The 15,150-nt window shown below is 39.7% G+C and overlaps 1 protein-coding gene across 1 annotated transcript in view; it reads right to left on the bottom strand.

The window, feature by feature from the left end:
* Window positions 1-4,664: 4,664 nt before the first annotated feature.
* The window catches only part of GRXCR1 (glutaredoxin and cysteine rich domain containing 1), a 112,879-nt gene continuing 102,393 nt past the window's right edge, over window positions 4,665-15,150 (bottom strand). The window contains exons 3-4 of the mRNA XM_041723946.1: window positions 15,012-15,077; window positions 4,665-4,844 (exon numbers count right to left, since the gene is read on the bottom strand). Of these exons, the coding sequence (XP_041579880.1) occupies window positions 4,665-4,844; window positions 15,012-15,077 (246 nt within the window). The remainder of the gene's footprint in view (window positions 4,845-15,011; window positions 15,078-15,150) is intronic.

Genomic DNA, 15,150 nt, shown 5'->3' with positions numbered 1-15,150 from the left:
GTAACTATCCTGATTCCCCATCCTGGTTTTACCCCAGACAAGGGGGATGGATCACTGGGACTATGGTCGGGTTTGCAGACATAGAGCCGGTGCCCGAGTAGCCAGGAAACTTCTGGATGGGTCCTACTACTTCATAAGATCTCAGAACCATGTCGGAACTGTGATGAAAATCTGTTCAGACGCGGGAAACTCTCCCCCTTTCCTTGATGGAAGAGAAATCTACTCTCAACTAGTGACACTTTGTACCACTGCCTTAGTTCTAGTCATATTTAATTTCCCCTTTTCGCCCCGTCCCTCCCATGAGGCAACTGTTCCATGAATGGGCTTTGGCCTAATCAATACCTTCATATTAGTGGAATCACAAAGTATATATTCTTCATGTCTAGTTTACTTTATTCACGTAATGTTTTTGAGATTCACACATGTTATTGCTGGAATCAACAGCTCGGTCTTTTTTATTACTAGGTTGTGTGTCCTTGTATCAATATACAGTGATTTTCTTAATAATTCTCCTATCAGCGGGCATTTTGCTTTTCTTATCACGAATATGGATTCCATGAAATGCTTACACATTGTGGACATAGGGTTTTTATATTTTTCTCTTGAAAAAATAGCTAAGAATAAAATTGTTGAGCATGCAGTTGTGTGTGTTTACCTCTATTCGAAACCGTCAAATGGTTTTCCATGATACCATGGTCAAATGGTCAAACCATTTCCGTCAAATGGCCAACATTTTACATTGTCAGCTTTAAAAATGTTAGCTGTTCTAAATATAATATATTTATCTATTTTTATATTATCATATATATTTATATATATCATATATCATATATATTTATCTATAATATTGAGAACAATGCTGCATTGTGGTTTTAATTTGCATTCCCTTCAAGACTAATATGTATATTTCCCTTGTTTTTGGCCATCCATAGGTCTTCTTTTGTGAAATGCCCACTTCTTTATCAGATTGTCTTTAATAGAGATTTTTCAGAGTTCTAATATGTATCCTAGAAAGAAGTCCTTTGACAGACACCTGTGCTGTAAATATTTTCTCCCAGTTGTGGCTTCCCTCTGCATTTTTTTTCTTTAAAGAGGAGATTTTAATTAAGTCTGAGTATAGAAATTAAGTCCAATTTCTACAGTTAGGTGTCTTATGACAAAAAAAATCTTTCCAATCCCAAGATTGTGAAGATATTCTCCAGGCTTAGCGTTAACGTTTAGATCAGAGTTTATCAAGTCTTGACACTTTCAACATTTCAGAATGGGGAATCCTTTGTGGAGGAACGGGGTTATCCAGTGTTTTGTAGGATATTTAGTAGTATTGATGGCCCCCATCTACTAGATGTAGTAGGAATGGTGGCAGTGGTACTAGTAGCTTTCAAGGTCATTTTTTCCCATATGGTAATCTTTGTCAAAAGAGACTCTCTATTCCACACTGCCTTGAATTGGCATCTTTCTTAAAAATCAATTGACCTTACTGTGTGTCTATTTATTTATTCTTTATTCTATTTAACTGGTCTATGTGTTTATTTTACTCTACTTATTAAACATTTTCTTGAATACTCTAAATTGCATTTTTATATAAATTTAAATTATTGGTGATCTTCTACAAAAATTTTGGTGGATTTTAGTTGATTTTGCACTGAAACTCCAGATATCTTTAAAATGTCATTTTTCAATCCAAAACAGAGTATATTTCCTCATGTATAAGGGTTCTATAATTTCCCAGCAAAACATATTATAGCTTTAAATGTAGAAGTCTTACACATATTTTGTAAAATATATTCCACATACTTAAAGTTTGCTGATAGTATTACAAATTGTATTAATTTTATATTCTGATTGCTTGTTACTTGTGTATTGCATTTCTAATTTTTATGAAATGATCTCAAATCCAATATTTTAACTTCACTTTGAAATTCAGTAATTTGTAGATTTCTTTGGATTTTCCACTTGGCAGTCATATTGTTTGCAAATAACGAACTTTATTTTTTCCCAATCTTTATGACTTCTTTTTTCTCGTGTGTTTCACTGGGGAGGACCTTTATCATAATATTTAATAGATTTCATAAAAGTGGACATTCACATATTCTTCTTGATCTTAGTGGGAAATAATTTAATATTTTTACCATAAAGTATGTTAGTTTTATGTTAGATTATGTTATGTTAGATTATGAAGTATGTTAGTATGTTAGATTTTCATATCCAATGAGTTCCTTTCTATTTTTAGTTCAAGTGTTGAGCTTTGCTCTAGCAAGCAGCCAACAGTACCATTATACCATGGAAGCTTTGTTTTGGGTCGTCTAAAGACAAGGGTATTTTGTTTTTTCTCTTAGCTTTATAAAATAACCCTTAATCCATGGCCTTGAATCTAAATGTGGGGCTCTTCTGGGATTTTAAGGAAGCATTCATTGTGTTAACCACGTGAATTCCAAACTCTGACTTTGCAACATGAGAAGCTATTGAAATTTCTGCTCAACTCTCGGCCTCTCAGCTACTTCCCTCCTCTGGGTGATATTTGATTTATAATAAATACATATTTGGTCTTTGTGCTCTTTCCTGGCACAGAACTAAAACTCTTAGAATGTAGGACAGCTTCTGAATTGGTGAACATGTGGGGATGCTGGGAGAGGGACATGTTCTGAGAGGGCATGGAAGCCCGTTCCCCACACCTCACCCTATGCATCTCTTCTACTTGGCTGTTCCTGAATGATAGCCTTCTATAATAAACTGGTAATCTGGTAGGTAAGATGTTTCTCTGGGTTCTCTAATCAACCCAAGATTGGGGGTCTTTAGAACCTCACATATCTAGTGGGTTGATTAGAAGCACAGGTGACAACCTAGACTTTTGACAGACATCTGAAGTGGTGGTGATAGGAGAGCCATCTTATGGGGCTGAGCCAGTAGCCTATGAGATGTAACACCATCTCTAGGTAGATTGTAGGTGTCAGAGTCGCATTGAACTACAGGATACCCAACTGGTAGCAGAGAATTTCTTGGTGGTGTGGGGAAAACCCCCATGTGATGGAACTGGTCCCAGGATATTACTCTGCATAGGTAGGTTAGGAATCAGCCAAGGATTTGTGTGGATTTAATAAGCAAATTTGGTGGCTTCCCTCTGTCTGGTTCTCTTATTTCGGAATTTTCCCTTCAGTTCCAGATAGCCTACAATCCAAATGTTAATATTTATTTTTTTAATCCAATTAATTTGCACTTTCTTTATGAGCTATATTCTGTGCAAACTGGGAAGTGTTCTTGGAGGGTAAGCTGGATAAATGTAGGTTCATTTTGTTTCCCCTCTCCCAGTGATTGAATACCTTCTAGTTTCTTTCAGATTATAGTTGCTTTCCAATGCCTTCAGCAGTTGTTTATTTTTCATTATTTTGTTCAAAATAGATGTGTTATTAGTAAGAGGCTTAGTGTGTGCTATAAACTGTTCCACTATCATTGATTGTCCCTCCCCATATTGGATTTCTTACAGTTCCTCAAACACACAACTTTGCTCCAATCTCTGGGACTCCACATATGCTTTTCTTTACCCGAAGCACAACCACCCTTGCTCTGTGGCTAACTTGTTTCCAATTATCCTTCATGCATGAATTTAAACATCAGTTGCTCGACAAAGTCTTTTCTTACCATTTCTAACTCATCCAGGTTGGTTCTCCTGCTACAATTCCCATAGCACAGCGTACCATTCGTGGTATAAGACCCATCTTGCTGACACTTATTCATTTAATATTTTCTTCCTTCTTAGAGTATGGGCTGTGCGAGAATAGAAACCACGTCTTATAGCATGCCTCGCTGATAAGAAAGTACTTGGTAAAGATTTGCAGTTTTTTATAAGCGTAAAATGTTTTGATTGCCTTTTCACAAATATTGAGCAAGTGATTTATTAAAGTCATTCATAAGGGAATCCATCAGGATACAGACACATGTACAGGAAGGTAACAACCAATAATTATAACAAGATTTCTCTTTGTCCGCTTTGCCAACGCTGCCTGTGTGTTCAAACTCCGTCTAGCTCAAAAACACAACAACAGCACCTTTTGGGAGGGCTTTCAGTGACCATAGCACAAAGCAAATATTTAAAAAACTAAATCCAGATAAGTCTTCCGGCAGCTTTTATATCATCACCAAGAAATCCACCTGATAACATGGATAAATGACAATGTCATCAGCTCCAAGACTATTTTACTGCTTTAAAAAATTCTGCTAGGTGTGTAAATATGATCATATTCTTTTCCACTATCCAAAGGTCTCTATAGCTGAGACACGTAGAAATGTGTTAGGCATCTCAGGAGTTGGATTAACTCATTCTAGACAAGAGGGGTAGATGGCCATAGGCACCATTAGGTAGGTTTTGTCATTTCTTTAGAAAATCAAACACATTCAACAAATCAGAGTTCAGATGTCCTGGAATGCTGCTGGGTGTTCCATTCATTTCAATGAGAAACCAGGGCCTAGCACAGGCATGGTACAGAGTCATTAAGCGGACGTTTATTTAATAAATCGACGAAAATGACCACAGTCAAAACGAAGGCAATTATAATAAACAATGTTTATTGATTAATCCATGAACATGACCTTTAAAAAAAAATCAAAGTATAAACCATATTCTTGACTTTAGTTAAGAAAACAAGGTGCTCCCTGGGCGAGAGTCCCCCCTAACCAGCACAGCTCTTGCAGCGCTGAAGACCGTTCTCGTTGCAGGCGGTGCACTTCAGGGCCTTGAAAGAGTCTGTAAAGCAGTTTCGGAACACTGACATCTTGCTCCCGTGGCAGGCAGAGCAGGGCAGGAAGCCAAAGCCTCCGCAGGAGGGACACTCATGCGGATGCTGCACTCTCTGTAGTGGGAGGCCAAGGGACAAGAGGGGACAGAAAATGCGTTAGCACGAGCAACTCCATCAGCTCCCCTGTCTTTCTGCACTGTGGACGGTTGGAAAACGACTCTTGCATAACACGGTTGTGGACTTGAAATCACCCACCATTTACACACATAGAGACCCCGGGGAGGGCTCTATTATCCCACTGATGGCCACCAACAGCACAACCTCCATCTGTGAAGGCTGGTACTATTTAGGGTAAAGGGTCTGAAGCTCTGGAAATCTATCATATGAAAACGCATATTTACAAACCAAACAATTCACGGGATGGTTATTCACATTAGAGGAAAGTACTGTAGCTTTCCCTTCAGTGCCTCTTAAGGTTTATATCTTTGCTTATAGAAGAGTTATCACTAACAGTGAGTCTGGAAAATCAGAAAACTAAACGCTAAAGGGTGGAGGAGCCACTATCAAGTGAAGATTTATTGTTGTGCTGCCCAAAAAACAAACCTAATGCTTTGTTATTTTAGAAGCACGTCCAAGTGCCTTCTTGTATAGCATCTCCCCTCACCCCATCCTTTACACAAACAGACACCTTCTACTGCAAAGCACGTAATTCAGGCATCTTTACCCTCATTTTCTATTTAAGGAAAGGGGCATAGAATTCTTAAGACATTTATCCGAGTCCATAAAACTTCCCACAAAGGCCATCCACCTTTCTACCTCAAGTAAAGATAAAATACCCTCATACTAGAATGAAAATAACTATGCGGTGTGTTGAGGATAATATTTTGAAAATTATTCACACACATTTCTATTTGCTCCTTTGAGTGCATATCCTTTGCTGGAGTCCACTAGAGGTATCCATCAGGCGGGGAGCTTAGGAGCCACTGCAGAATCACACCAAGAGAAACGTGAATTAATGCCAAGCTTCTGACTTGCAAAATAGGAGTCTGCGGCAGTGTTTGAAAGCTTGGTTTTGTGAAGAGAATAATTGCTAAAATAAGACTGGGAAATGTAAATACACACACACACACACACACACACACAGAAATGCATTCAGGCATATTTCACATACACATGTGGATGGCCATTCTCTGGAGACTCACAACCGCACATACGAAAGTCCCCAAAGCACTCAAATGAAAAGGAACCTGATTAACTGGGTTTAACCCACCGTTTCCCCAGCATTCACAGCTATGATAACCCTTCTCCCAGGAAACAACTACATAATCCTCTCACAATTAGTATATTATGGAATACATTTTGGGAAATAAACATTAAGGGCATGATTGCCTGAAAATTTATATGTTCCCAGACTCCTTTTAAGATGTACATTTTCTATATATAACAAAGTTCACTTGCAATTACAGTTTGACTTGGCCATTATATGAGGATGGTGAAATCCATGTGATAACTCACTTTTAGTGGCACAGAATTGCTTTGATGGAAAGTAGTAGCTGGCAAAATGAATGTCACAAACAAGGAATTTTATCAAGATTATAGATTCAGGGACGCCGGCCGAGTGGTTCAGCAGTTGAGCATTGCCTTCGGCCCAGGACATGATCCTGGGGTCCCGGGATCGGGTCCCACATCGGGCTCCCTGCATGGAGGCTGCTTCTCCCTCTGCCTGTATCTCTGCCTGTGTGTCTCTCATGAATAAATAAATAAAATCTTTTTAAAAAATTATAGATTCAAAACTAACCCAAGAAGTTAGATTGAGTGTGTATAGCAATCTAATTACTTTGTAGGTGAGTTTTTGTCATTTCTTTGTACAAGATTTGACCAAAATATGGTATAGTGAATTTACAATTTTATATTAAAAGGTTCTTAGAATAAAAAAAAAAACACAACTTTGAGTAAAAACAAACCTAGCTATGGGAAAAGAGGGTAGTTTAAAAGCAAATTATTGGAGAATTAGTAAATTATGGTGTTCTTATCAAATTTTAGAAAGACTATGATAAAGTAGACAGGCACTTGACATTCACTATGACAAGAGTTTGTATTAAAGATATAACACAGTTTGGCTATTGTGGCCATTGCTGATAGAAACATCGGGGTGCAGGTGTCCCGACGTTTCATTGCATCTGAATCTTTGGGGTAAATCCCCAACAGTGCAATTGCTGGGTCGTATCCATTTGCTTCAACGTGGATGGAACTGGAGGGTATTATGCTGAGTGAAATAAGTCAATCGGAGAAGGACAAGCAGTGTATGTTCTCATTCATTTGGGGAATATGAATAATAGTGAAAGGGAACATAAAGGAAGGGAGAAGAAATGTTGGGAAATATCAGGAAGGGAGACAGAACATAAAGACTCCTAACTCGGGGAAACGAACTAGGGGTGGTGGAAGGGGAGGAGGGCGGGTGTTGGAGGGGAATGGGTGACGGGCACTGAGGTGGACACTTGACGGGATGAGCACTGGGTGTTTTTCTGTATGTTGGTAAATTGAACACCAATAAAAATTAATTAAAAAAAAAAAAAGATATAACAATGACCTGTACAGCACGAGCCCTGACTGGTCAGAACAGATATTGGGCTGGCCTAGGTCTTGGAGAAAGGAACTACAGAGACCCGGAGTCTGGGACTTCACCCATTAGTGCTAGATTATAACTAGGTCTAGTTCCAAGTGGAAGAGAGTTGTCAAAGTTTGCAAATAAAAATATGAGATGCCCAGTTAATTTGAATTTCAGGTAGACTACAGATAAATGTTTGTATAGGTATGTCTCAAATATTGTCAAACTATGGAAACAGCCCAACTGACCCTTGACACTTGAATGGATAAAGAAGACATGGCATATATTTTTATATATTTTATATATTTAAAATATTTTATATAAATATATATTATATTATTTATTATATATTATATATTATAAAAGTAAAATAAATATACGTCATATATATTTTTTATATATTATATATGTATATATATAAAATGGGATATTGCTCAGCCAACAAAAAGATGAAGTCTTGCCATTTGCAATGATGTGGATGGAGCTAGAGAGTCTTGTGCTGAATGAAATAAGCCAGACAGAAAAGGACAAAAACCATATGATTGCACTCTTATGTGGAATTTAAGAAACAAAACAAATGATCACTGGGGGGAAAAAAGAGAAAGGCAAACCAAGAATCAGACTCTTAACTACAGAGAACAAACATGTTTATCAGAGGGGAGGCAGGTGGGCAATGGATTAAATAGGTGATGGGGATTAGGGAGGGCACTTGTGATGAGCACAGGGTGATATACGGAAGCGTTGAATCATTGCGCTATACACCGGAAACTAATATTACACAGTATACTCAGTAACTGGAATTTAAATAAAAACAAAACAAAAGAGCAAATTCCACGGTCTTTCCTCTTGCAGCCTTTAACCTTTATTTACATCCAAGCTTGTCTCCAATAACGTATTACGTGGGATCCCCAAACCTAAAAGGGTTCAAACGATAAATGCTGCAATTGAAACAGAAGTGGAGGTGGGGGTAGGGGCGTGGGTCTGGAGCCCCCACTGCTCCACTAGCCTCCAGGAACCCCATTCATGTAAAGCCGTCCGGCACAATCTACTCCATTTGTCCTTCTAACAACAATAAATAATTCAGTCATTTCTCACTGTCTCCTTCGGAGAGCACTTGTGGTATAACGTTATACTTTTGTTAGACTGTGGTCCCAACCTAAAGAGACTCAGCAAAGAGAAAGAACTGACTTGAATTAGATGTATTAGGTGCAGCTAAGTGGACAGCTCTGCCCTCAGGACAGATGTTAAAAGAGCTAGAAAAGCCCCCTAAGCATGGGCAGTGTTCTAGGAAGAAGGAAGAGGGAACACCTGAAGTTAACAACAGTCATCACTCATGGCAACCAAACAGACTTCCACTCTCAGGGAGGAGGTTTGCTGCAGAGACATGGCACCTGAAGCGCTTGGCTCAGCGGTGCCCTGTAGCCCCCAAAGCAAGAAACCATGCATGGGGTGAGAATAGCACAGAGGCCTGAGTCTCCAGAACGGCCCTCCTCTGAATAGTGCTTTGGGTAGACACATGTCCATTTGGGGTGGAATTCAAGAAAAAAGGAATGAGAAGTCATCCTCCCTTTTGACCTATTTCTGCTCACATATACTCGGTGAGAGACTTTAAAAAATATACTCGGCAGGAGAGACACTTTCCGGTATTCATTCCTTCTGCAAATATGGAGTGTCTCCTTGCCAGGCACTGTACAGGGCACTGCGGATAGAGCAGCGAGCCAGACGCTTCCTTGTGGCTCTGGGCCCCACCCTTAGGTTTTTGAATAGGTCCACTCCCTACTGCAATCGTCTGAATTGCAGCCCAGGAGAACTCCAGGGTCTCTCACAAAGGACCGAAGGGACAGGGACAAGAGGGTGGAGCTCATGAATGGTGCTCAAATAGATTTCCTTTGTAGCCCAAACGCAAATCCAGGAATCTAAAGAGATTTTCTCATTAGCTAACACAGAAACATCAAGGGCCTTCAGTGTCTTCCTCGAGATTAGGAAATGAAGGTATTTATTATCTATTATCTATTATCTATTATCTATTATCTATTATCTATTATCTATTCCTATTCTAGGAGAGCTTGAAAGACTCTTACATATGCCACCAAAGAGGAAGTGATTTATCTGAGTTCTTGTAACCATGAACCTCATCATCCAGATTGTCTATGAAGCAAAAATATCCACATGACAAATTGTCCGAGAGCTCACACTTGGCGTGTAATCATCTCTGGACAATTTACCTCTGTCCGTGTATTTTGTTTTAAACTGTATTCAACAATTTAAGTCTGCAAATGATTGTTAAGTGCCCGCTAAACACCTCTCTGATCAAACTGCTAATAAACACAATCTTCCCCGATAATCAGTGTCCAGCGTCCTCAGTTTGCAGCCTTGAGAAAGAAGCCACTGAACAAAATACAGACACAGAGGAAATCTGTGGCTTATGATCCTAAACGTAGTAATCTAAATATATGAGCCTGATTCTTGAACCCAGGGTGACGGACTGCCCCATACCTACTTAAAAAAGATGCTTGGACTTCAGAGAGAGGTAGACACAGTACATGGCCTGATTTCCCAGATGAGTAGGTGGTGCTCTGCGGCCCTGGTCGGTGACTATGCCATGGCCACCCCCACTGGGAGGGGCAATCACTCAGAACCATGTCCCGCCAGGGAGGGCTAGGGCAGTTTCTGACTGTTCCAATGCCCTGCAAAAATAACCTGTGCCATGTCTAGCATCTTCCACATGTAGCTAATCAACCTTACCTCTGTTCTTCATGCATAATAAATAAGTAGTCACTGGCCCTCAGGGGAGAGTCAGATTTTACAAGAAAAAAGTACCAGAAATGAACACTATGTTGGCAATCTCATTAGAAATGACAAGACTGTTCATATCTTTAAAAGAAATAGTAAGGCAAAAGCTTACTTGGAGCCTCTCTACCATCTGCAAGCTTTAATTCAGTATCTGCCATAACCAGGTGTTTGCTAATACATCTCAAGGCTCCCCTGGCTTTCTCTGCGTGGACACCAGCAGGATCAGCTATCCATCATGGTTATTGTTTGGGGGGAACACTTCTTTGCTTCTAATCTCCAGCTTGTTTATTAAGATAAAGAAATACATAAATATATAAACAAGTAAATTTTACACAAATGGTGTTTTGATTTCATCCTTCTCACCCAAGCATTATCCTACAGGAAACAATTATTTTTCTCTTCTTTTTCATCAGTTAACTGCTTTGCCTTCTCAAAAAAAGAAACCTTGGATGAAAGAGGACTCATCCATCTTTTCGCTCACCAAATACTTCTCATCTATTATTTGCTAATCCCTGTTCTCGGCACTAGAAGTAAAGAATAGCACAAAATAGACGAGGATCGTGTGTCCACGTGGAGCTCATACTGTAGTGGGAGGATCCCCTGCAAATTTGCTCTCAGGAACAGAACCCTCACTGGTGCACCTAACTGCATTGAGCCCAAGGATCCACACCAGCTATTGCTGTATTCCACTGACAATCTTAATTTTTAAGTTAAGTTTAGTCCTTAAGTCCACTGACAATCTTAATCAATGAGTCAGGCCCATTCGGCTTCCCAGAGCAATTTTCACTGGGGCTGGATGTATGCTAAAATTATTTGACCGGGAAACTTGAAATTCTTTGCTGACTCTTAGAGCCCAACTGCAGCTACTGTGCCTCTTTCCTCACCATCACTTGGAATAACTACTAAAAACTAGGACCTGCATTACAAGGACCAGGAGAGTCATCGTCTACCACGTAGCACCAAGTAACAGCAAAGTAGAACTTGGCAAGATCTGTCTGGTGGCTCTCTAAAGTCTTTACCAACTCGTCTACCTTCCAGGATGCTTCACCCCGCTGAGAAGAGCCCAGTGCCAAAATCTAGTCTGTTCCCTGGACCCCATGTTCTGTCTACTTGAGCCTTGGGTCCTGCCACATGTGGTCGGATTTCTCAGACAACTAAATGACACTTCGTTGGAGCCATGACAGCATGAATTCATGCTGAAGACCACGGGCTTTGGAGTCAAGGTGACTAGAATCATGAATCCAACACTAGGTGTAAGGGCATCAGCAAGGGATTTAATCCTCTGTGTCTCCATTTCCTCGTCAGTAAAATAGGGATAGTAACAGAAGCCAGCCTGCAGAATAGTTTGGAAGTTTCAATGACGTCATACATATAAAACACTGAGAATATTACTTGCTACATAGTTAAGCCTCCGATGTTTCCAGCCTCATGAATATTTAACTCCCACTCCACTGCCAAACATCAGCTTGAAGAATGGGATGGGTTTAGACCTGAATCTTACATCCCTTATCTGCTTTTCTTGGCTCTTCCACCTGCCTCTCTTGAGGGTCAGTATCTTTACCTAGGTTAGCGTGCCTCAAGCCCTAGCCCCTTTCACAGGCAGAGTTTAGGGCTCGATTTCTCTGCTAGTTTTGTTTTTTGTGAAAAGCAGCCAAATAAAGTTATAGCACCTTCTAGCAACTACAACAGAAGAAGGCAGTAGCATACAATTCTTTTCAACGTCAAGAATCATCTTAAGGCACCTGGGTGGCTCAGTGGTTGAGCATCTGCCTTCAGCTCAGGGCCCTACCCTGGGGTCCCGGGATCGAGTCCCACATTGGGCTCCCTGCAGGGAGCCTGCTTCTCCCTCTGCCTGTGTCTCTGTCCCTTTCTCTGTGTGTGTCTCTCATGAATAATTTTTTTTTTATATATATAAAAAAAGGGGGCAGCCCCAGTGGCTTAGCAGTTTAGTGCTGCCTTCAGCCCAGGGCATGATCCTGAAGACCCGGGATCAAGTCCCACATCCAGCTGCCTGCATGGAGCCTGCTTCTCCCTCTGCCTGTCTCTCCTGTGTGTGTGTGTGTGTGTGTGTGTGTCTCTAATAAATAAATAAAATATTTAAAAATAAATAAATAAATAAATAAATAAATAAATATAAAAAAGAACTATCTTAAATATTTGTACCCTATTTATGCCATCTGTAGAATGGAGACAGAATTAAATAGAACAAAATCTTCCTTCTGAAATTCTTTGAGCTGAGAAAGAGGTTATATTTATATAGCATGGTGATGTTAATCAAGTTGAATTAAGGGATTATAGACTCAAAGAATAAAAGTCCATGAACAGCTAAGCCAATCATCAATCTTTAAAAAAAAGCAATGAGATTTACCTTATATGACTCTAAAAGATGCTGTTAAACCACAGAAATAAAAACAATATGATATGACAATGGAACTGATCAGAGAGCTCAAACCAAGGCCCAAGTATATATGGGGATTTACTATTATAGAAAATTGGCACAACAAAGCAATAAAAAGATAGATTATTTAATAGGTGATTTGGGGAAGCTATCTCATCATAAGTAAGAAAAAAAAGTTCATTCTATATAAAGACCTAGATGTGAAACGTTATAAAGTTAATAGAAAGGAATGCAGGATACTATCTATGTGACCTTAAGATGAAAGGTTACTTCATTATGAGGCTGAATGATCAATTTGATGATATCAGAGGATTTCTGTTGGGTAAAGGCCATCCTGAAAGAAACTGAAAAAAGGAAAAGAAATATTGACAATGACTAAAACAAACAAAAAACTAATATTTAGAATACAGCAGGAGCTTCTGAAAACCAACCAAGAAAAAAGACAATTCCAAGACTTTTCTGATGTGAAGTATAAGAATACACAATTTACACACAAAAAATTAAAATCTAACAATCACAAATGAGATACCAAATTCAGTGGTCATCAGAAAAATGTAAATTAAACCCATAAGGCAATATGTCTTTACACCTACTATGCTAGCAAAAATTAGAGAACAGAACCTTAGAAAACAAGGTAAAATAGTCAAGAATGCAGAAACGAACAAACAAAAGAATGTGGGAACACACCGAATTTCTTTCTCTACAAAAGGGAGCATTTGCAAGGTGCAACCATTTCAGAAACCCCTCTACCTAGAAAATTAAGTGTATGCTTAGGCAATGTCTACTCCCAGAGAAATCCATAAGGGAATGTGTTCAAGGTTGTTCCTGGCTGCACTGTTTGAGAAGGGTGTAGTAGGACAGCTGGGTGTCCATCAGTGGGAAAGTAGGCAGATAAAAAATAGTGGGTGGTCACCATGGAGCTGCACTGTCCACTGGCCACATGGGACTATTCACATTTAATTTTAAATCAAGTAAAATCATATAAAATTAAAAATCCAGTGTATCAGTCACACTAGCCATATCATTCACTGTCATAGTGGCTATGACGTGCTCAGTAGCTCATCTAGCCTGTGGTTCCTACTTTGGACAATATAGATATAAAATATTTCCATCATGAGGTAGTTAGAAGACATGGATTAAATGTTCGCATAGCAACATAGATCGCCCTTGGAAACACAGCACTAGTGAAAACACTCTGCAACGAGACTAGGCATAATGCATAACAGCATTATGTACATTAAAAAATGTACACAGAAAATAATGATACGTATCAACCAAGTTAAACCATTTAAATAAAAAGATATGCCAAATTACTGGTTTTACAGGGTTTGAGTCAAATATAGAGACAAAAGGAAAAAACAAATAAATGCAACCATCCAGATATTCAAGCTGAGAGGAGCTTCAGACTACGAAGTACACGTCATCACTGTGTTTGGTCCTTCTGGGAAAGATCTAATATGAATAAAACGTGATTCCTAAAACCAAGGAGCACATAGCTCATTTGGGACATGAGTCAACCAACCAAAGAAAAGTAATGCAAACGTCAAAAGACTTGGATAAGCACCCAACAAAAAAAAAGAAGGCTACAGGAATTCCAAGATGAGACAGGCCAGGAATGATCTGGGGAAGAAGGGATCCCCCACACGGGTCTCGAAGATCGCGGGAGGAAACGAGGAACTGGACCAAGAGCATTCCAGCCAGACACAAAGGAACGGTAGGAAGAGGCCACACATGGTTCTCTCTGTCAAGTGGGCACAAAAGATGGTAGAGAATCAGACCCGTGGCCGGTAAAGGAGACTGAAGCAAGAGGAACCGGTAGCGGCCTACAGACACCAGGTGACCATATCGCCTGGGCATGTCCCGATTCCCCTGCGTGGGCCCAGAACAATTATTAATATATACTTTTCACTGTCAAAACGTCCCAGTTTGGGCAAGAAAATATATGAAAACATACGTTCTACCCATCAAACCAGGCTGATGAGACAGCTTAGCAGAGGGCGTCCTGGTCCCATACTGATGTGCTACATTATGGATGTGAGCCAAGCACCGCTCTGATGCTCCACTTATAAGCATTGGGACAAAATTAAAGTGTGCACTTTTGGAGAAATAATTTCTCCGTCATCTTTGGAAACGATAATCTGGTCCACGGGAAAAAGAATTTAAATGAAAAATTGTAAACGTGCTTCAAGACAATGGCCTGCTCCTGAAAGCCCTCATCGCCACCTCTATTGCCAAGAATCAGACTCTAATAAAGCTGACGAGACTTCCCGCCCAACAGTAGGAGGTGGGTAGAAGCGAAGCCTCAAGTCACTCCAGCCGGAGCAAACCTAACGGTAGGGATCTCAAAGTAAAACTTCCACACGTATCCTGTGACGTGTTCGTGAGAACACGGGGAGAAAAATTCAATAAGGAAAACTCAGTTACAATCAGAACGTGTTTAACATTTTGATTACTAAAAATAAGTTGCCAAAAGCACAATTACCTCAATTTTGGTTAAGAGGTCTTGCAGTTCTCCTGATTCATTCATTGACAAAATTTTCTCAGCACCCTATTAACAAGAAAGAGTGGGGAGGGGGAAGAAAATCCAGTTTGTTAGTATTGGAGGGAACAGTTCTAGGCAG

Source organism: Vulpes lagopus, chromosome 12 (genome assembly GCF_018345385.1).
Source record: "Vulpes lagopus strain Blue_001 chromosome 12, ASM1834538v1, whole genome shotgun sequence".
In the NCBI taxonomy this organism is placed as follows: domain Eukaryota; kingdom Metazoa; phylum Chordata; class Mammalia; order Carnivora; family Canidae; genus Vulpes; species Vulpes lagopus.
This window is presented reverse-complemented; position numbering and strand designations above follow the sequence as displayed.